The 23568-nt window shown below is 42.9% G+C and overlaps 1 protein-coding gene across 14 annotated transcripts in view; it reads right to left on the bottom strand.

The window, feature by feature from the left end:
* MAP7D3 (MAP7 domain containing 3) overlaps positions 1 to 21372 on the bottom strand; it is a 57023-nt gene extending 35651 nt beyond the window's left edge. For 3 of the 14 annotated variants that reach the window (XM_083159501.1, XM_083159499.1, XM_083159500.1), the window contains exons 1-4: positions 21182 to 21368; positions 770 to 874; positions 615 to 695; positions 234 to 397 (exon numbers count right to left, since the gene is read on the bottom strand). In XM_083159501.1, coding sequence (XP_083015627.1) covers positions 234 to 397; positions 615 to 695; positions 770 to 874; positions 21182 to 21227 — 396 coding nt within the window. In that variant the 5' untranslated portion in view covers positions 21228 to 21368. Of the gene's footprint in view, positions 1 to 233; positions 398 to 614; positions 696 to 769; positions 875 to 21181 lie in introns of all 14 variants that reach the window. The other 11 variants (XM_083159493.1, XM_083159494.1, XM_083159495.1 and 8 more) reach the window with 6 other exon arrangements.
* Between the last annotated feature and the right edge of the window lie 2196 nt (positions 21373 to 23568).

Below are 23568 nucleotides of genomic sequence, written 5' to 3'. Positions count from 1 at the left end.
TCCAAACGACTTCAAGAGCGGGCGGCATATTTAAATGGCTCATTTGTCATATTATGAGATTGCCAATTGTGTCTGCTTACCAGAATGATTACATAAGTCAGTCGATGTGTCACTCTAGTATGTTCTCCACATTGGTTCTCGCACTCCTTAAATACAATAGTACTACACTGCAGATGACTATTTTGTAAAAAATAAAAGTATTTCCCTGCTAGTAGGAAATCACATGTAAAAACCTTTTCTTCCAGCAGCTTTTGCTTTCTCTTCTCTTCCGCTGCCGTTCTCTTCTGCTCATCTTTTTGTTTCTGCTCTTCCAGCTTTTTCTGCTTTTCCTCCATTTGTTTCTCATACTGAAGTTTTGACTTCTTCTCTTTTTCCACTAATTCTCTCTCTTTGGCGGCTGCATAGCAGAACGAAAGACTGATTAGATCATATTGCACAAGGCACACAGTTATTTGAATGAGATGTAGATGACTTTAATAGTAAGCATTTAAAATGGATGCACTGAAGGAAGAAAGCCCTGACAAAAGTAAGGTTTTGGGGCTAGTGATTTTTTTTTACTATGTTGTAAAAGTTACAAATGATTTAGTAGCTGGCAACAAAGACTTAAAGCTCACCGTTCAGCCTCTCTTTCTCTTCTCGGCGTTCCCGAGCTAATCTTTGCCTCTCATCGGTTCTTAAAGCTGAGCCATCAATTACTATAAAAAGACAGGCAGATTAATGCAGCATTGTGTTACACCTTATACAATGTTTTATAGGAGATAAAGATTACCTGGCTTAGTTGTCTTTGTACTGACAGGGGAATGGGCAGGGGCAGGAACAGGACTGGAGCCAGTTTGGTTTCTTCGTTCATCGGCTAGCGCTTGTGCTGCGGCCACTGTTCAAAATAAAATACATATATAAATAAGTGTTCTTAATAAAAAATAAAATAAAAAAAGGGCACATTTTGCTAAGGACAACCTCTTAGGTAAAAATCAGGACCCCTTGAACATTAGGGGGTAAATTTAGCAACATGGGAGTTCTGTTGAAGATGGAATGTTGCTAATAACCAGATTTATCTTATAGAAGGTGCTAAATAAGAAGTTAAATCTAGAACTCCCAGGTTAGTAAATTCACAGATATAAATTTATGGACACTGCTCTTTACTGCTTATGTTCCAGTGCACGTATGACTAATTGTTTTATGCTAATGCTACATAATAGAATCAGCAAGAACAGTAAAGCTAGGTTTATACCACACTAATTAGAGGCTAATAAGACATTAGTTTCTGTTAAAGGAGTTATGTAGGAAATGTAAAGCGCATGAAGGGAAGGACGAAACTGGCTTACTCACACTAATCCATAAGATTTATTGTATGGCTCTCCATGAGGCACTGCAATTGGGTGTGGATTGTATTGTCGACCCGACTTAGGTCCACAGGCCACTAGATTGACAGGGTTCTAGGTCGACATGGGTGAAGGTCGACATGTTTTATTTCACTGTTGTTTGAGCCGACAGGAGGTATTTCATGCCCTACCATCCACTAGGGCATGGTGGGAGAATAATAGTGTGCCGAACGCAGCGAGGCAACGTGCCCAAAGCATTGCGAACTGTGTCCATGTCGACTGTGTCAACATTCAGGTAAAAAAAACAGTGAAAAACCCATGTCAACCTCGCGACCTAACCCATGTCGACCTAAACCCAGGTCGACACAAGCACAAGGCAAGTAGAGCAGCGCTATATTGATACACAATAATATTGATACCAAATGATTGGAGTTAATAAAATGCTTTACTGAAAAATGCACATAACCTGATCACAATAAAAAATATACAGTACAATAGAGTTTAAAAACAAATAGTGGTGTAAATACACAACAAGTTCCAGACCACAGGAGAATATTGGGTTCAATGTGGAATAGGTAAGGGGGAATACCCCAAGGGTAATGGGTTGTGCACTTTACCGGATCCGTCTTTAGACGATGAACTTGTGTCCTCACAGTAATATTAATGCAGATATTGGCCGCTGGAGGATAGTAGGCTTCCGCTCTCTGGATGATAAGTCCCCTTAATGCGGTGAGTGATGATAATTGTAGTCACCTGATGTTTTCAAGGAGCGGTGTCCGCCAATAAATTACCAGTAGATGGATGTTGAGAGGCTTCTGAGCAAAGACACCACAACCCGCTGGGTGAGGTGACGATTGGTGGTATTGGGTCACCTGGGGTGTGTGGCTCGGTGTCCGCCAAATTACACAATGGGTGGGGGTCTGGGTAGTGCTGGGGATGAACTGGCCACAGCAATGAAGGAGTCCACAATTGATAGCCTGGGTCTGGAGGCACCCAGCGGGTTGTGGTGTCTTTGGTCGGAAGCCTCTTAACATCCATCGACTTATCATCCAGAGAGCGGAAGCCTACTATCCTCCAGCGGCCAATATCCGCATTAATATTACTGTGAGGACACAAGTTCATCGTCTAAAGACGGATCCGGTAAAGTGCACAACCCATTACCCTTGGGGTATTCCCCCTTACCTATTCCACATTGAACCCAATATTCTCCTGTGGTCTGGAAATTGTTGTGTATTTACACCACTATTTGTTTTTAAACTCTATTGTACTGTATATTTTTTATTGTGATCAGGTTATGTGCATTTTTCAGTAAAGCATTTTATTAACTCCAATCATTTGGTATCAATATTATTGTGTATCAATATAGCGCTGCTCTAGTTGCCTTGTGCTTTCCTTGTGTTTTTTTTTAGTGGGGACTGACTACCCCCACATTTGAGCAGCTGCTATAACCGAGACCCAACCCCTGTCATAGAGCCTGAATATTCCTAGTGAATATCCTTTTTCCTAAACCCAGGTCGACCTAGACACCTGCCGACCTTCAATAATTAGTGTTCACTCTAGGAGTGACAGCCGGCAGGGCGCCGGGGGGCGGACCGGGCACGCCGACGTCACAGCTGGGGGCGTGCCCGGGCCGGCGACATTATGAAAGGGGCGTGCCCGGCCCGCTGACGTCATGAAATGGGCGTGCCCGGGCCGCCGCTTCATGAAAGAGGCATGCCCAGGCCGCCGCCGTCATCAAAGGGGCGGGCCCGACCACCACCGTCCAAGGGGGTGGGCCCGGCCCCTCCGAAGCCACTGTGCTGTCGGGGAAGCGCCGGGCATCGCCGTCTGCGGCGACGCTGGGCTTCCCCATGAGGCTTTTTTAGCGGAGTGCTGCGAGAGGGGCAAGGCGCATTTTGCCCTTTAAAAAAAAAAAAAAAAAAAAAAATCGGGCAGGGCGCAGCGCCCCGCTAAAACAGCCTAGCGGGAACACTAATAATGTTGTCCTAGAACCCTGTCGACCTAAGTGTGGTCAATAAACGATCCACGCCCATCCAAATTTGGGCACAAGATCTGCATGTTTTTTTCATAGACAAATCCTTGCACCCAGTTAGACACACCTTAAGTATTCAGTCTTTCTAGAACCTTGTAAAAATTATTTGAATAAAAAAAAAAAAAAAAAAAAGACAAACAGGGTAAGCTAACAGTGCAAAGTGGCCATAAAAAGGGATGTAACTAAAGGAAAATATCAATAGAATCTGCTGGCACCACCTCCACATCCCATCAGCCTGAGACAGGAAGTAACAAGAGGCTGAATGAAGATGAAGAGCTGTGTTATAGGGCTTCAGAAGACTGAATTAGAATGTTTGTTTCAAGACTAGCTATTTGCTATGGTTTACTACTAATAATTTAGCTGTTCTTTCTTTTCAGTTACAAATTCTATATAACAGCAGTTCTGTCAGAATGGCATCAGAATAAGTAAATGTCTTTAGTCGCTCAGAAACAAGTCTCAGAAACAGTGCAAACAAAAAGACCATTTAGTAAAAGCAAACAAATGACAAGAGTCCACCCAGTCAGCAAAATACTGTATCTACAAAGACCTCCTTATATATAGACATTCCCATCTGCAGGCCAAGAACAAGGTCACTATATAATGTCTTAAAGAAACATCTCCACCAAGCTTAGAATGTACCTTATATGCATTGTGTGCGCAAAGAGTCTCACTAAAAAACAGAGTGCTGACCATCTTATATTTACACACCCTCAAGGCATTTTAGCCATTAAAACTTTGCAATGGTTCAGTCTTATGCCAATAAAAACTAACATAATGTAGAGCCGCCAGTACTTCTCTAGCAGTGTACCAGCTCTTACACATGGACACATTGAACATCTGTAGTTTGATGCAATACATTCATTGCATTCATAAAGCAAAAAAAAATCAAGCAACTGGGCAAAACGATGGAGCACTGCAGGTGGGGCAGATGTAACATGCAGAGACATTTAGGTGGGGTCTGTTCAACCTGAAATCTAAAGTGAAATTTAAATATAAAGTTGTTTAACACTTGTGGGCTACATGCAAATGCAGCCAGTGTTCACCATGCAAAGAAAAAAAAAAATCTAAAAATCACCCCGCATGTTACAAGTGCTCCCCCTGAAGAGCAACATGATTTTGTCCGGTTATACTTATTAACATGAATTAGGGCCAGAAACCACAGATGAATGAATTTAACAATTGTTGACTGGGTGCTCATAAAGCAGTTATGCTGGGTACACACTGTACAATTTGATATACAGTATATAATATACAGTAGTCAAAATCGAAAATCACGGTCGCATATACATCGTTTGGAGATAGAACATGGTTTTTAAACTTTCTATCCAGATTTGATGCACTCCCGTTCAGCTGAAATCAATCAAAAAGCCAAATAGACAGTGCAGCAATGACTATATAGTGCAAATCTAATTTAGAAAGCATGAATTGTATGTAAATAGTACAGAGTTAGCAAAAGTTGCATAGCAATCGAATCTTAAGTCCAATAGCAAAGGAATATGAATCAAATGTATTGAGTGCCCAGGAGAGCAGTTCCATAGTGTGTGTCCCCCACATAGGGTGCGAGGACTGCGTGTGTGTGCCCAAGTTTAGCTGTACAAAGCAGATAAACCCTTCTTAGTGTTCCTTCTAGGAAGGGTTCATGCTGCCCTGTAAGAGGGCAGCATGAAAGCAGCGTTCCGGGCCTGCCGACGTCACCATTGTGAGTAGTCCCAGGCTGCGATGTCTCCAAAGGGGGCGGGCCTGGGCCTCTGTCTGATCTTCAATTGTTTACCAGTATGTGGGTAATAAAAAGTATCTCCAGGGATAAGGAATCTACACATTACACATGTACATCTAACGCACCCCATAATCCTTTTACGTGTACTATGGGTTTCATCTGGTGTGTACGTTTTTACCAACACATCTCTCAGACTACGGGACCTTTTAAAACAAGGTAACAAACGTGTATTGTCGAGTTTTAATTCAGGATCCGTCCTAACCAATGGCCAGTGTTTTTGAACTATCTTAGTGACAGCTGGACTAGTATCAGTGTATGTGGTTACCCAAGGCAGATATTCCTCATTTACAACGGCTTTAATCTTAGGGGACAGCGAACTATTTCCATCCATTGCCGCTACTTGTTCTTTAGCCATTAACAACTGATTTTTTTTGGTAACCTTTGCATAAATTTGTCCACCATTACACTCATTTGATCATTGGCCATATCCTCTTCAGAATTAATGCGTTTCACCCTCATAAACTGTGACCTGGGTACGCCAAGGACAGTACCCTTGCTGTGACAACTAGTCACATGTAATAAATTATTGATATCAGTCTCTTTTGCGAACAGACTAGACACCAAGTGTCCATCCTTGACCTCTATGTGGACATCCAGAAAATTAACAACACTTTGATTTACTTCATATGTAAAGACATACATACCCTAACATGTAATTCCCGATACGTAGGGTACCAGATCATTTGTCCGTGTGGGCTTAGTTATATAGGAAAGACCGAGCGGTCTTTTAAAGAACGTATGACTGCACACCGATGAAAGCTGCAATACTAACAGGTACTAGTCAACAACCGGTAGCGCTGCATTTTGTGTCAGGTACCGCATGATAGACCATGCATTAGCATCCATAAGAGGTGGTGACAGGGGACGATTGTTACTACAGTGTGAAGCTGGTTGGATAATGCGTTTATATACAATATCTCCACGTGGCTTGAATGAGGCATCCGGATTGGGAGCTTTTGCACACTGAAATAACATATTAAATAGTTGATGTAGTTCCTTGATGTTTAATAAGAATAATTATTCAGCAAAATGATAATAACTTTGGATAGATTTATTCAAATTAGAAATAATGTTTATCTGATTTAGCAGCATTGATTAAGGTTCTTATTTCAATACCACTTTTGTATATATTTGTATTTAAATGTATGCTGTATATTTGTTTATGTGGTGTTTTGATATTGCGTGGTTGGTTGTCTTGGCAACCAGACACTGTCATTATTGTTACTAAGGATAGCCAGTCATGGCTCGCTGTGCAGGACGTCACTAATGAGCGTCGACAGCCACACAGACAGACATATAAAATAATATATAGTAGTGATCATTCTAGCATCCACCATATTTGAAAACATGTGCAGTTCCTGTTCCCTGCCTGGGAACAGTGCTGATATACAGAGCACACTGTGCTAGCACTACAGCAGACAGCGACACCCTAGGCAGGGAAGAGTAACTGCATGGGTTTTCAAATATGGTGGGTGCTAGAATGAAAATTAATATAGTGTGCCAAGCAGTGTCCGGACCATTGTGAGCAAACGCGGTACATGTACATATATTATATACACCCACACGTGTCCATGTCAACTTACAATTACACCCCAAAAAAAATCAGGAAAAACTCAGGTCGACCTTTTGACTGTCAATCTTGCCATGTTGAATATAAGCTTGTGTCGAATTACGGTATGTTGACCTATACAGTGTCTATCATCTATACCGTAACCTCTTGTCTGCCCTTGTACACACACTAGGGTTAATTTGACAATAGCCATGACCTCAGTGCTGGGAGTTAGCAATGCTAACCACCATCCGTGCTGCCATGAATAGCATGTATATGATGCAAAGCCCCCTCTCTCCCTATAATATACAAATGTGGTAGGGTCATAGCTGTGGAAGCAGCTACCGGTAATTCTCTGTAGAATTTATGCTTAATGGACTATAACTTGTTTCTACTAGCTACTGAGCAATCAAACAGCAGAATGGAGGAAAGAACATTTCACCATGGTAACATGTATTGCCAGTATAGTAAGGTTCCCCAAGGTAAACAGACAGAACATGAAACTCAAAAGTGAAGCATACAAGGCTAATGATAAAGGTCTATTATTTGCAGAAAGACACTCTCAGATTACAACTATTCTGCAACATAACAGAGTGTAAAGGGGAGAGCGGCCTAGTAGGACCACCCACTTGCTCCACAAGGTTCTGGGATAAGGGTGTGGACAGTCAATAGGTCAACACACATTTACATAAAAGAGTTCAAAACGTAAGGGGTGTCTAACATTTACCCGCACTACCCATCATGTTTCCATCAGTGCATGCATGTAGCACACAGAACAGCCCAGCACGTGCCATTATAAGCACACAGTGACACCACCTCTCCCTGCAGCAGAAAGAAGCTTTATACTGAAAGCGTTTGCCATTAGTGGGTGCTGACACGCTGTATAGGGCCAGATCACAAACTTGTATGAATCAAACTCCTGGCTTTCCAAGCTGTAATAACTTGCACCTAGAGACCAGTAATGCTGCACCCTTAGCTGCCTAGGTCAATTCTGGTGGCCAGGCTCTATATTCTATTTCCTACGGTGACTTGTAAACTGGAGTTCAATCAAGCCCTTCCCAGTATACAAGATGATTCAGTAAACGCAAATATGTATGCCACTCTTCCATGTCACAAGCTCTTCTGATCAGTGCACCGACTAGATATATCCATTACCATATGGAACCATTTCTACAGGACTCCATAGTGTACTTACTGTAAGTGATCAAACTGAGGTAAGGTGGACATTTCCTTTAGCTATCACAGAATAGATTTTACTCCTGACATATAAGCAGACGTGATGGAACAGGCTGACTGGAAGCTGCAGAGTGCAGATGCATGCAATTTACAGTTTTACATCCCATGGAATAAAACAGAGAGCTTTTAACCCTTCTGCTCCCAGGACCTATCACATAAAACTTTGGGACCACTGCGTCGCCCCAGTTGGAGAATGCCAAAAACGACCCCATACAATCTGGGAGTCACAGTCTCTGCTGCAGTGTAACCATCGGAAAGGAGTAGGCACACACAAAGCCCACTGTAGTTCCCCATCTATTGTTTTCTTCTATAAAATAGGTACTATTGTGAGGCATATGTGCATACAGTACAGTGTGGCACTTCAATTGTCAAGTTTGTGTGGCATAATGTGAAGTGGGGCATAATGTGCAACAGGAGCAGTACAGTGTATAATAATATGTAACAGTACAGTGGGCCATAACGGGTATAAAGGGCATGACAGTGGGCCATAACGTAAATATAAATCTTCTTAACAATGCATCCAAAATTTTTCCCTTTACAAATAAAATATACCTTCCTTAGTGGTCAGCATATTGCCATGCAAAAAAAAATCCTAGTGTGAACACTAGAACTAAACCGTTAACTCTTGCAATTATAGCAGGGCCCTCGCTTTCCTCTAGGTCAGTGTTTCCCAACCACATCCTCACAGTACTCTACAGTCAAGGTTTAAAGGATAGAGATACACGTGGCAGTTAGTACCTCCGTTATGGATGCTATTTGATAAACATTGCTAATAAGAAGAAGCATGTCCTGCATAGATTCAGGATGACATGCCATTAGCAGCCATCCTTATGGCTCAGACTCACACTCAATAACAGCCATTAAATAGTAAACTCATGTTTCAATCTGTTCATTTTGAAGCTATAAACTATTGATTGTTGTTCCATTAGAAAAATAGAGAATCAGTATCACGCTCACATGCATACCTATGAAGTGAGGTATGGGAGCAACTATATCTATATTTGGTACTTATGTATTATCTGGACTCCCATGTTATATGCACCCCATTTTTTCATACCCCTACTATCCAACTACGCATGGAGTTGAATTTATATAGTGTGGCGAGCGCAGCGAGCCCCGCGAGGGGACGCGGTCTCATAAGAAAAACGGGAGCCCAGATATTACATAAGTACCCTGTATTTTGTATCAATGTGTCACTATATGGTACAGAGCTATTCACGTACAATTGGATACTTCAGATCTTCTGCAAGTCAAGTGCTTTTTGCAGCTGTTATTGGGGAGAAGTCCCCAAACCCATGTGCTTTCACACGGCACAGCGACTGCTAATGCTCAGGCACACGAAGCATAATTCCAGATAACATGGTATTGGGTCTAAGGGATGTTGGTCCCTCTGCTAACAGGATAGCACCCTTAGGGGATAATAGGATCGACCCCTTAGTGTGTATACCACCAACAGAGCAGTCCTACTAGGATAAAGGAAGATATACGTCTTCTTCGTATTTTGAAAAAAATACTTTCAATACACTTGCAAAAGAAATGCTAGCTCAATGTATAGTGTTCGTTAACGCAGTTGGATAACACAAGCATGCTTGTCTTACAGGTGTGATTTATAGTCTACTATGGGTTAAAGCAGCTTTTTTGCAATTAAGCACCAGTTTTTATCAAATTTGCCACCAATATCCTGAATTCTGATCCCTAAATCATAAACAGGATGTGATTGTAGAAAATGTGCTAACTTCTACTTTGACAAACCAGACAAACTCCGGTTTATGAGGAAATTGTGTTGAAATTTGTGATCAGCAAAAAAAAAAAAAAAAAAAATACTGCAGTGTTAAAGGATTTCTCAATTATAAGCAAGATTTACTTGGCAACAATTATTTAAAAAGAAAATAATTTAGGGGAAATATCCTATTATCACCGAAGCCGCTTGGACCGAAATGGGAGGATATCGTTATTAGTGATCAATGGTCATTATTGCCATATCCAATTAGCTTCTGTTTTTATAATGGCGGCTGCTTCTTGGGGGATATAAGATAGATTCCGCTATCCATTGTCCTCGCGATGGCATGGCTACTGTTTTAGCATATTAGATTGTAAGCTTGCAGCAGGGCCCTCCTACCTCCAAGTCTGTCTGTTGTTGCCCAGTTTGTCTTATCACGGTCTACTATTGTAAAGCGCAACGGAATCTGCTGCGCTATATAAGAAACTGTAAATAAATAAATAAATTGGCAGAAGACTGCTGGCGGAAGATCTGTGGAGCGGATGCTGCAACCAGTTTTTGTCCTCTCTATATTGTGGTAGAAATTGGCAGATGTAAAGTCCAATAGGCGGAGTATGACATGGACCAAAGATGAAGGCTGGCAGGTTGCTCTCCTACACTGTCCAAGCACTTTGCCGACACATGTTCAGATGTGGGCTAGTGATTTAAGCCATACAATTTGTGTTATGTGAAAACAAAAAAAAAAGGTAATTGTATTCTTGTCACCTAGATATCTGATCAAGCATGATGACCAAATTCAGTACGTACACTGCTATATGTACTGCTACTCCTATGTTATCCAAGGTTTTGGATTGGTCAATGAGTAAATACTCCATAACACATTTCTGCTAACAAAACCCCACACTATTAAGTCAGCAGCACAAATCCTCAGTTATGATCACAAAATAAGGAAATAAGTATTTGCACCATTAACTAGATCTGGTTATTACTTTTTGCTTGTCCTATCTCCACAGCAGAGACAGCGTTGTCCTTGGCTTTGATAGGTGCCTGCTCCAGGCTGCATGTGAAATCACATGTGAGTAGTGAGATCTCACAGATGTGAGGCAGGAGACACAGCCATGAGCACTAAGCTGATGCACTGTGCGCTCTGGCCTGGATTGCTAGAGGAGTTTTTACCTCCCTGCTCCAGCAGACAAAATGTTCATCGATTTTGTCGATATCGCTTCATATTTTAGGGTATACTATATTCAATTATAGTCGAAACTGCCGTCGTGTCGGAAAGACATCAGTTTCTCACTGATTTAGGTTAGAAGGGGTTCCGACCTATTCAATGTTAGCTGCTTTTTTCAAATAGATTAGAATACTCCGACCTGTCAGAAACCAGGTGGATTGGCGGAATAGCCAAGGATCCACCTCCCGCTGTTGCTCACCCTGTCTTCACGCCGGCCGGGTAAACAGCAATCAGCAGCCAAATCAGACATTCAGATTTGGCCGCTGATTGAATAGAAATTGTTGAATCCATTCAAACATACGAATGGCAGAATAGATCCAACACTAATTGAATATATACCTTTGGCTCTGTAATGAGGCGAAGCATGAAGTGCTGCAAGGCAGCTTTAATACATCTCCTACTAAGCGCTAGAATTACGATGTTTTTGCAAAATAAGTGATAAAAAGTCACAGATTAAGCATAACGCTGTACACTTTGACTCTCCTGTACTGCATACAAGTAGCTTGCGCCACACATTGCAGCTAACATATTTTATCAATCAATTTGTTTTTGTGTTGTACCAAATGCTTACATTATCATATATATTATTTCTAGAAGGTGTTTTTTGGAGACGGTTCCTTTTTCTCCTTTCTTATACTTAACCAAAATGTATAAATGTGGTACCATTTCAAATATTCAAGTTCTCTGCTTATGACGAAGTTAACCCTTTGAGTGCCAACATCCATGAGATGCGCAAAATATCAGCTAAAAATGCTAGTGTCGGTCACATTTTTAAAATAAATTAAACAAAAAAAAAAAATTCCTATATAAAAAAGGTAATCATAACAGGTCATGTTAAGGTTTGCATGACAAATTTCACACCAATTTTGACAAATTTACTTGACACACAGGGTTAAAAATCGACTTTTGGCCCTAGAGTTCTTTACCTGGATGCGTGAATAAGGCACGGCTAATGGGGCGCTACACACAGTGATTTAGGGGCATTTTGTAAGTGATCTCACTAGATCGCTTAGAAAAAAATACCCCTACATCGGTAAATGTGTAGGGGCCATAGTAATGCGCAGTCCCGCGCTTCTCTATTGACCGAAGATTAATATCAAGCATGGGGATGTTAATCGCTAGGGCCAGTGTTCTCACTGGCCCCACAGATCGCTCAGCACACAGCGCTGACACATCGCGGTGTGCTGAACGTTCTTGCTGAAGCATTCTGAGCAATCTAGCATCACTCAGAAGGATTCAGCATCTCCCTGTGTGTAGGCCCTTTAAGATAATCAGTTTTGCTCGGCTACCGGAAACGGCTACAAATAAACCAGTGCTTCTTTCATCCTATTACAAACTGCCAACCTCGCTCTAAAACTAATCATATCTTATTTGCATGCAACATTTTTGCACGGGCCACCTCGCGTATAACCTAATATTTTTTTGCACTCTTCCTTAGATTTTAATTTTCTAAAACAGATCAGAGCCACGACTGAACAGTGGGCGCTCCAAGGTACTGTAGTGAAAAAGGTGTGCAGGGTACTTTTGTTACAAGAGAAATGCATAGGGGCGTGGCTTAGCATCAGCGTGAGCTGGAGAGAGGAGTGTAACCGCTCCAACGTTTGCTAGGTACCATTCCACACTGTAACTGCAGCAGTTCTGAGCCGCTGTCTGCAGTACATGACCTCACCCTTTGTTATATATCTTTTACTTTTAAGTGGTAATGCACCATTGGAGCACCCATCTTCTTTTATTTTAGAATACACACACACACACATATAATCACACCCCTGACAACTTGTATAAGCCGGAGAAAAGAATATCAATTAACTTATTGTAGGCAATGTTAGATATGTTGCCCAAGTAAGGATCAGGACAAATACTGGACACCTTTATCCATTAATAACATCTTCCTTGTAGGACAAGGCACACTGACATAAGTACAAGTCAGGTGGATTAGGTCTTCATACAGAAGCATGCTTTTTGAAAACAAACTTTTATTGGGTATGGATCATTAGGTCGACATGCATTGTGTGGAGATGCAGAAAGGTCGACATGTCATTAGTTCGACACAAGAATTAGGTCGACATGGGCAAGGTCGACAGTCAAGGTCGTCCATGGGGTATTTCACTTTTTTTTACCCAAATGTCAACACAGTCGACATGGACACTGAAACGTAGCGCTGCGCTCATCATGCTTCGGGCACACTATTTATTCTCCCACGACATCCTAGTGAATGGTAGGGCATGAAATACCGCCTGTCGGCACATGTCGGCTTGAGAAACAGTGAATAACCCAATAATAACCTTTTGACTGTCGAACTAGACCCATGTCGACCTAATGACCGTATCCCCTTTTATTACGCACAGGCATAATATGACATAGTAATATTGATGTAAGCTGTTTTAGCATTTACATTTACAAGTGTCTGATGCTAGCACATGTTTAGAGGCTGTTTGACTTATTACTACAGTGGCTCTCGTTTCCACATGAGAAGTTCTGTTCTTTAGTTCCATGCATAACTGGACCGGACAGTTGGATCAGCTTACTTAGTAAGCATACACACTTATCAATTGGACAGTCTATTTGTCTGCCCTGACTTCACAACCGGACTGTGTGCGCAAACCCGTACACCCAATTGAATTGCTCCATTCTGTGCCATCTAGAGTCACCTGCAGGGTAGAACATTTGAACAGCCCCCTATAATAGAAAAAGAGCTTCTTTGAGGGATGCTTGACAGTCAGTAAAAGGACACTGGAGCTACTGCAAACATGTATTATCAGCAGTTATATGTGTGAACGCCAGGTGTGTATTTAGCAGGGGACTAGTGCATCCATATATGATGTAATTATTTCCAGCTATGCACAGTAATGAATATTAAATAAAATAAAAAAGAACCAGAGACACAGTCCTTTTGCATATGAAGTATTGTATGCAATCCCATTTATGGCTGGGGGATCCGAAAGATCCTTGTGGCAGCCACTGAGATCTGTGATTGCGAGGCACATGGGAACATGCCTCACATCGCTATTGCTGGAGAAGGACATGCGATATGACACAACAATGCCTCATAATCGCATGAAAATTGCCCATATCGCACTAGTGGATGGGCGTCTTCCCACGCATATGTGAAAAGGTCAGTGATGATTTCTGCAGGGTGAAATGGTGGACTATCGGACACTGTGTAATTGCCACAGGATTGATTTACTTAACTTAGATTAAAAAGTAAACCACAGGTTTGTATATTTGCTGTGACAATATAAAAGTTAATATTTCATGAACAAAGATTAGTTGTATTGGTTTCGTGTGAATTTTATCTGGCCAAAATCTGGATATGGTGAAGGTGTGTGACCCGGGGGCGTTATGAGGCTGTCACATGGGAACCAAGAGCTGCAAATTCTAGCAAACAGTGGCCATGAAACAGTTATGCCGGTGGGTTACTGTAGTATACACCATGCCATTATGTCAGGTACAAGGTTATAGATGGTGACTGCGGGATTACTATGCATAGTGTCTACGTATTTGCCATATTATACAAAATGTTATATTTACACCACATTTTTGTCAGATAATAGGATACATTACCACCCCCAAACGAAAATACAAGAGTCATGGCCTGCATGGATTACTTACACCCCTTTTCCACTGCAAACCGGGTAAATTCCTGGGCCCTTAGCTCGATCCGGGTAAAGAACCGGGTTGGGGCCCCATGTTAGACCCTTTTCCACTGCCAAAAATCCTGCATTGATGTGCAAGAATCCAAGATTATAGTGCTAGTAGGACAGGGGTTTAAGCTGCTGCCATACAGCGGCCGTATGATTTTACTAGTCAGCAACGTGAATCCAGCAAGTTTACACATTTCTATACTATAAGAAAACCATAATAAAAAAAGATGTGAGAATTTCTTTTGAACTAACTGATCAGAATCAGCTTTATTGGCCAGGTATACTTGCGTATACTAGGGATTTGTTTTCAGTTTGCGGCGCAGCAGCCAGGTGGATAACAAGTAAACGGCATACAGTATAAAAAATAAACAATATAAAAAGGTGGGGGAACATGTACAGTCATATAGAAAGTTATTCCGAGGGGACACAGTGTTAGATTATGTGCAAAGGGTTATGGCGCAACTAGACAGTGAGGTGTTCATGAGTTCACGTGTCAACAGGTGAACCACTTGAGGAAATAAACTTTTTAGGCTTCTGGTGGAGATAGCCCGGTAGCATCTGCCAGATGGCAGCAAGTTAAACAAGCCAAGGCTAGGATGTCATTGGTCCTTGACTATCTTGGTTGCCCACCTTTTTGCTCTAGACAGGTACAGGTCCTGGAAAGACTCCAAAAGGTAGTCAGATTATCTTCTCTGCAGTTCTGACTACCTTTTGGAGTCTGCATTTGTGTTTTGCTGGCGGAGCCATACCAGACCAGTATCGAGGAGCACAGTACAGACTCCACAATTGCGGAGTAGAAGAGGAACAAAAGCTACTGTGGGATGTTGAACTTCCTCAGTTGCCTAAGGAAGAATAGCCTATGCTGCGCTTTTCCAACAATAGTATCAGTGTTGGGCCCCCATTTAAGGTCCCGGGAGATTGTGGTTCCTAGAAACTTGAAATAGCCCACTAGCGACACCACACTGTCAGCAATTGTTAGCGGAGGAACACCAACAGCCTTCTTCCTAAAGTCCGCTACCATCTCAGCGCTTTTGAGTGGGTTGAGCTCTGACCACTGACCAATCGGTCCACTTCTTGTCTGTAGGCCGATTCGTCCCCGTCCTTGATAAGGCGAATGATGGTAGTGTCATCAGCAAATTTGATTATCTTTACTGATTGCGCCTCTGAGGTGCAGTCGTTGGTGTACAGGGAGAAGAGCAGGGGTGAGAGTACACAGGCCAGGGGGGCTCCTGTGCTGATGGGCTGCACTTGGTAGGTGAATTTCCCTGCTTGGGAGGTGATATGTTTAGTCCTAATCTGGCACCAGTGCTAATTACATTGCTAGACTTGGCAGAAGGGGTCATCACAGTGTGCAGAGTTATTTTATCTTCATTAACTAAATCAAAAAGTAATCTGAATATTCTTTATACATTTAAGTATGAGGACAGTGCAGAGTTGTAATCTACAGAAACACAACCAGAAATAACAGTATAAACACCTTGTTTCCTTTGACAGGACACAATGGAATGAAACACTTAAGGGCAGGAATCTCATGTAGAGTGTAGAGTGCCGCCCTCCAGATTTGTCTCTTAAAACTCATTTCTATTTCACGCACATGCAGTTGATAATTTTAAACAAAGGCCACAAAACAAGTATCCATTCCTGAAAGATGGTTATAGTCAAATCTATAACCATGTTGAATGATATGAGTAAAAAAAAAAAAAAAGCACAAAAAGAAACAGAAACAAGAACCCAGACCTAAACAGTGTTATCCATGGCAAAGAGCATGTCATTAACATTTTAGTGAGGAATCTATAAAAGCTCAGAGAGAAATACAATTGTGATACAAAATACTAGCCAATCAGCTTCTGCCTTACAGTTTACAGTCTGTGGGGTAGATATATTAACCAGTGACAAGGGAGGAGAAGTGGCCCATGGCAACCAATCAGCACTTAATTAACATATATAAATTGGCATCATATAAAATTATACAGAGCAGCTGATTGGTTGTAATGGGCCACTTTTCTTTAGGACTATGTAATGCAATGTAATTACGTTAGGCAATGTAACAAAGCAATGAAGGCGGCTAGTCAGATGCTTGGTTGCAGAGGGAGAGGTATCAGCAGTAGAAAGAAGTAATAATGCCACTGTATAGGTCATTGGTACGACCTCATCTAAAATACTGTGTTCAGTTCTGGAGGCCATATCTCCAGAAGGATATAAATACATTAGAGACTGTACAAAGAAGAGCAACTAAAATGGTGCATGGCCTACATCACAAAATGTACCAGGAAAGACTAAAAGATCTTAATATGTATAGTTTAGAGCAGAGAAGCGAAAGAGGGGACATGATAGAAATTTTCACATATATATCAAGGGTTTTAACAAGGTACAGGTGGGAGACATTCTTCACATGAAGCGGAGCAGCAGAAAAAGAGGGAGGAAGATTCAGGGGAAATTTGAGGAAAAATTACTTCACAGAAAGGGTAGTGGAATAGTCTCCCATTAGAGGTGGTAGAGGCAAATACAGTGGAGCAATTTAAATATGCTTGGGATAGGCATATTGATATCCTTACAAAAAAAAAAAAAAGGATCAAATATGGGGCCTTATTCAGATCTGAGCTCAGTACAAATTTGTTTGGAAAATGGGCAAAACCATGTGCACTGCAGGTGGGGCAGATGTAACATGTGCAGAAAGAGTTAGATTTGTGAAAGTTATTTTGTTTATGTGCAGGGTAAATAGTGGCTGCATTATTTTTACACTGCAATTTAGATTTCAGTTTCAACACACCCCACCCAAATATAACTATTATTATAATTTTATTTATAAAGGCGCCACAAGTGTTTTGCAGCGCCGTACAAAGGAACAGTACAGGGAGACAAACTTGGCATAACATTGAATAAATAACAAAAACAGCATACAAATAAAGAGCGCCACAGTTCAATACACATTACAGCTTATACCCCTTTCACATCGCCGACACGTTTTAAAAACCGGTATTTTAAAACAGCAATTAAAAGGGTCAGAGCCTTAACATTGCCGCAGATTACCGTTTTAAATACCGGTTAAGTCTCATTCAACATAGCAGTCAAACCGTTTCAACCCGAACACGTTTCAAGCCAGAGTGTCAACATTGCCTGTCATTTTAAAGGGGACAGCCTATCACTGCTCTGTAGCTTGTGTTGTTTGCCTGAAATACCGTTTCAGACACATTGTACACATTCACATTGCTCAAAAAACGGCAAGCAACCGTGTAGGACTCTGCTTTTTACACGGTTCAAAATACCAGTTAACTTTAAACGGTAAATCGGCTCTGGTGCATTCACAGTGCAGGCTTAAACGTTTTAAATTGATGAAAAAAAATCGGCAATTTACCGTTTTAAAAGTGCGATGTGAAAGGGGTATTAAATATAAGTAGTGAGGACTCAATCAACATACTACTAGAGGCTTGTGGCCAATGATGAGTATGCGGACGAAGATGGTCACAGATTGTTTGAGTATAGGAGAACTGTGAGTGAAATGTGAAGAGAAGAGGGCTTTGACAATAGGAGGGAAGAGGGCCCTGCTCGGAGGAGCTGACAATCTAATAGGAGGGGGAGACAGACAGTTTACAAGAGGTGCAAGCAAGTGGGTGGTGGCTAGGTAGCAGGATGTAAACAGGCAGGGGGTCGGAGAACCATCTAGTTTATGCAGGACTAGTTTATGCAGTGGAAGGGTACGCTTTGATGAATAGGTGAGTTCAGTGCCTGCTTGAAGCTTTGCAAGGTCGCTGAGAGTCTAATGGAGCGATGGAGTGCGTTCCACTGAAGGGGTGAAGCATGGGCAAAGTCCTGTACTCTAGCGTGGGAAGCAGTGATCAGGCTTGAAGAGAGACGACAGTCGTCGGCCGACCGTAGAGGCCGGGAGGTTGTATGAATGGAGATGAGGTTGGAGATATATGGAGCAATGGAATTAGAGATGGGCCTGTATGTGAGTTTGAGGTGTTCGAAGAGGATAGGGTAAAGGGAGCCAGTGCACATTTTGTTGAAGGGGAGTGGCAGAAGTAGAGCGTTGGGAGAGGAAGATAAGCCTGGCTGCAGAGTTGAGGACAGATTGGAGAGGAGCCAGTTGGGATTGAGCGAGGCCAGCGAGGAGAGCATTGCAGTAGTCGAGCCGTGAGATGACCAGTGAGTGGATGATAAGATTAGTTGCACTCTGTGAGAGAAAAGGCCTGATGCGAGCAATGGCAGTGGAGTTGGGGAAGGGGGGAGATGATGGTGTTGTTAACAGTGATAGGGATATTAGTAGGGGGCATAGCTCTGGGTGGGGGAAAGATAATAAGTTCGGCACATGTTAAATCTGCCCCACCTGCAGTTCACATGGTTTTGCCCATTTCCAAACAAATTTGTACTGAGCTCAGATCTGAATAAGGCCCATGGTTTGAGGTAACAGGTTTAATAATAGGGGCAGACTACATGGGCCAAGTGGTTATTATCCGCAGTCAAATTCTATGTTTCTTAACACTGCTTCAAACATCTACCCCTGTTTAAAAAATGAGTTTGGTGCTTACTGGTTGGTACTTTATCTCTTGTTGTGCTTTGATACCTTCCCCCATAAATATAGATTACATAAGAAAAGTATAATACATGCCCAATATGGCTAATCGGTTTCTAAAGGAAATTGGAGGCCTATATCAATTGTTGGGACCTTAAGCTGGGTACACGCCTAAAGATTTATCTGTCCAGGCTGTTTGGTGGGAACTAAAATCTACAAATGTATGAGAGCATATGAAAATCAATTATAGTCACACCACACCTCTGTGCAATAACTTACAACGCACATAAAACACTGCCTGCAATAAATACACAACAAAATAAAAACATATACTCTCTCTCTCTAGTCAACAAGCTCTCTACAGCTTTGTCCTATAAACTAATGTGTTTTATTGAAAACATCTGTAGACAAGATAACACAAAATGGAGTTTTATGTTATAGTGGCCAACAGACAGTCCCAGAATTGTATAGCAGTGTTATCCGCAGCAATCCAATAATGCCCTGCAGGTAGCCAGACATCACTTGATACTCTGAAGTTAAGCTCACATGTTCCACGTTGTATTAGCAAATACATATGTTTGAGTCTAATATTTATGTTGCACTACTTATTCTAATGTGGAATCAACCTTTAATGAAAACATACAAAATATTTGTTGTACATCCAGTATAACTTTATTTAAATTAAAAAAAGTTTGCAATTATGGTTTTTCTAACATATGTAGGTCTTTAGAGTTTTTTTTTTTTATATATTTGGTAAGCACAGGCACTTCAAATTACATATATGCTTTTTAAAGCAATAAAGTATGTGACAGTTTACATCCAGACAATCAAAGCACACAGGTGACACAACAGGATAACTACCTAATAAAAACTAAAGGATTTCCTCTTCTGGGATGATGTTGCTTTATAATATCTATTATGCATTGATTCATAAATATGAGTTATGGTGTGTACACACGGTGAGATTCCCTTGCTATTCGACATGCTACACAATCTTTGCTAACTCATGTGCTTTTGACATACAATTCATGCTATCTGCTTAGTCATGTAAACAGTCCTAAAAGCAAAATAGAATAATATAAGACATGTACATCTTTACACCACAAGTTAAATCTATGTTACTCCCACCCAGTCATAAAATGGCTAAAATACCAGCTGCATATAAAACTTAAAGCTTGCACAATGGGTAACAGTTACGCAGATCAGTGCAGAAGAAAAAAAAAAAAAAAAAAACAATCCTGCCCTTTATAGTGTATGTTACAATGAGATTGACTTCTCAGTATCAGCACCAGCCCCCCCCTTTTTTTTTTTGCACAAATGTCCTCTATGGTTTGATGGAGACAGGAAGTCCCTGCGCCCACCCAATAATGCACAGAATTATTTAGTAGAGGGAAAAAAAAAATAGAGTCCTCAGATTGGACAGACTTAAAAACACATCATCCTTTGACAGGACTGATTTCCAAGAAGCTGAGCTGCAGAACACGTCACTCACGCCCCCAAGTGTTGCACATCTGCAGCTGGGGGAGCTCTGGCTGCCCAGTATAGTGGTGATCATCACAGTCTCCTAAGAGGTTCTGCAGCAGCAGCTGCCCAAGTCGTGGTGTCACATGCACGACTTAGGAGGCTGGCAGAGTGGCAGGAAATGTCACGCGTGTCCCTCTCAGGCCCTGTGTGCCAGCAGTCATTGTGATGGGGAGGAAGCAGCAGCCCCAGGGCGGGGGGAGGAAGCGGCAGAGGCGGTGGCGGCCACATCACTATAAGCGGCGTTAGAGCATTATATAGTTACCGCTCGGAGAGTTACAGCAGACACAGGGGGCGGGGAGGGACCGGGCTGTGATAGCTGGCAGCACCCCCTCAGGGAGACATGTGTCCCGTGTATGTACTAGCTGACAGGCCCTTACAATCAGGGACTCTGACTGACTGAGGCCGTAGATAAGAGACCCAAGCTGTGTGACACCGCGCCCTCCCCGGCGTGCGGGATCCCTGGGTCCCAGCACACATACAGCAGGCGCAGCCCCTCCTAACTTCCCCTTCCATGACAGGCCACGTCTGCTGCTGCTGACTACAGCTCACCAGAGGCCGGTGCTGGCCCCGTATCCCACCGGCAACCCTATCACCCTCTACCTCCGCCACCGGTCATGCTTTGCCCCCTCTTACCCATCTGCTCCCGCAGACCCTTCAGCTTGCCGCTGCTGTCCGCCATCTTCCAGCTCCCTCCGGTGTTGCCGCTCTCTCAGTCCGCCTCGGGCTGCGCATGCGCAGGCGGCGGAGGGAATCACGCGCGGCTGTTGCTGCTGCTGTTGCTAGGGAGAAGTGTGCGGCCGGGCTTAACCCTGCGCCTGCCGGCTTGGCCCGCTGGACAGGCACTCATCATTCATTCATGTTGCTCACTCCTCTCGTGCATCATTGCCCGGATGTCCCCTCTCTCCCATTGGCTGGGCATGCTGAGGCGTGTAGTACCTCCACAGCTGCTTAGTGCTCACCCGGGCGCACAATGCATAATAAATTACTGATGTCATATACATCCAAGAAATGTATGTATCTACAGGATTATTGGAGAATATGGATTTCTTAGGCGTTGGCATGTACATTTTTATTGCACCTCATATACTCGATAGAGTTTTGTTGCATGACATATTTAACTAGTTCTCCATTTGATGTATTTAAAAAAAATATATGTGATTCTTCCCATATAGTAATAAAACAACTAGTTTCATTACTGTCTTGCTGACTCTGCTTTTTTATTTATATTTTGTTTTCTGTACCCTGCAGGGGTAAATGTTCTATTGTGTTACTACAGTCTATATAATGTGTTGTAGCCAGTCATTATAATATTTCCATAGATGACAACCAAGAGGAGCAGGAGAATGATATTGTAACGTTAATTAAAGGTTTTCTCTAACCCAGCCCGTCCCAGTAGAATAATCCCAGACCCAGGGGCATGAAATTTGATTGCTGGGCCAAACTGTTTGGAGACCTTATAAACCCCTCCAGATACCCCTACTCTGTTGTGAATGTTACCAGCACATGCCTGTTGGATCCTATGGGTTATTCAAACTAAGGGGACATTGAAACCTGCACACACAGGTCCGAAATCGGCCCCTATCTGATGGAGGGGCTACTGCACATGCGCATGTTCAGAGCCAGACTGCGAGTGTCTTCAGCAAATTTCTCGGTACTTGTGTATTTTGACGGCGCCCATCGCATCGCATACCATAACGCATACAATGGTATGCGATGCGACGCGATATCGTAGGACAGTGCACGATGGCATACAATTTTTAAATTGTATGCCATTGTACATGGCATACAATGCCATACGATGCGATGCGATTAAACATTGTATAAGCACCCTAATGGGGGCTTATACAATGTTAAGCACCCCAATGGGTGCAAACAATGTTAAATGCACCCCCACGCCACCCCCCACTATAAACGTGAACCTGAAGCGTGGCGAGCGCAGCGGTACGCGTCCTACGACCTTTTCATACCCCCACTATCCCTGTCGGCGTGGAATTGAGAATAGAATAGTGTGGCGAGCGCAGCGAGCCACCGAGCCCGAAGCGTGGCGAGCGGACGCGGATACCTGTGAAGCCCGCGAAGGGATGTGTTTACCTGTGAAGGTATCCGCGTCCGCTCGCCACGCTTCGGGCTCGGTGGCTCGCCACACTATTCTATTCTCAACTCCATGCCGACGTGGATAGTGGGGGTATGAAAAGGTCGTAGGACGCGTACCGCCGCCCCTCGCGGGCTCGCTGCGCTCGCCACGCTTCGGGTTCACGTTTATAGTGGGGGGGTGGCGTGGGGGTGCATTTAACATTGTAAGCACCCATTAGGGTGCTCAAAAGCACCCTTTAAGGTGCTTATACGATTTTTTATCGTATAGGGGGTCAAAATCGCGTCGCATCGCATCGCATGCCATCGGGTACATGGCATGCGATGCGATCCGTTCATCGTACGACGGACATCGGGGGCGCCGCCAAAATACACAAGTACCAATTTCTCCCTTGCCAAGGCGCTCGTAACCTGACAGGTGGGCAGCGTGCCAGAGTGGACCCCCAGCTTTTCTGGATGCAGCTGTCCTTGTGCCTTTTTTGCTGTAGTTGTCTGTGACTTTATGCTTTTTTAGTATAATGCCCTTCCCTGGTTTCCAAAAAGTGTACCACTAACATGCCCACATTGACAGCCTGCCACCTACTACCCAATAGCATACACAGACCAACATAGTTGATGCGGTTGGTGAGTTGTGCACTGAGTTGGAAGGGTCGGAGTTAGCAGCGGTACTTAGCAGGTGACCAGCCTGGCAGTATAAGCATAAATTGGACAGATATTTTTTATATGCCCTTCTGATTTCTTACATACAGGGGGTTATTTTAATTGCTTTGCATCACGGGGGACCGATGTTGGGCATATGCGCAGGTGCATTTCTGCGCATGTGCATATGCTGGGTGCGTATGGCCACGGTGAACAAGATGGCTGCGGATAGTCACGCCCATGGGAACGCCCAGCATTTCATAGGCATTCCCATGGTAATCAGCCCGTGG

The sequence above is a fragment of the Crinia signifera genome, chromosome 9, assembly GCF_055691185.1.
Source record: "Crinia signifera chromosome 9, ASM5569118v1, whole genome shotgun sequence".
In the NCBI taxonomy this organism is placed as follows: domain Eukaryota; kingdom Metazoa; phylum Chordata; class Amphibia; order Anura; family Myobatrachidae; genus Crinia; species Crinia signifera.
This window is presented reverse-complemented; position numbering and strand designations above follow the sequence as displayed.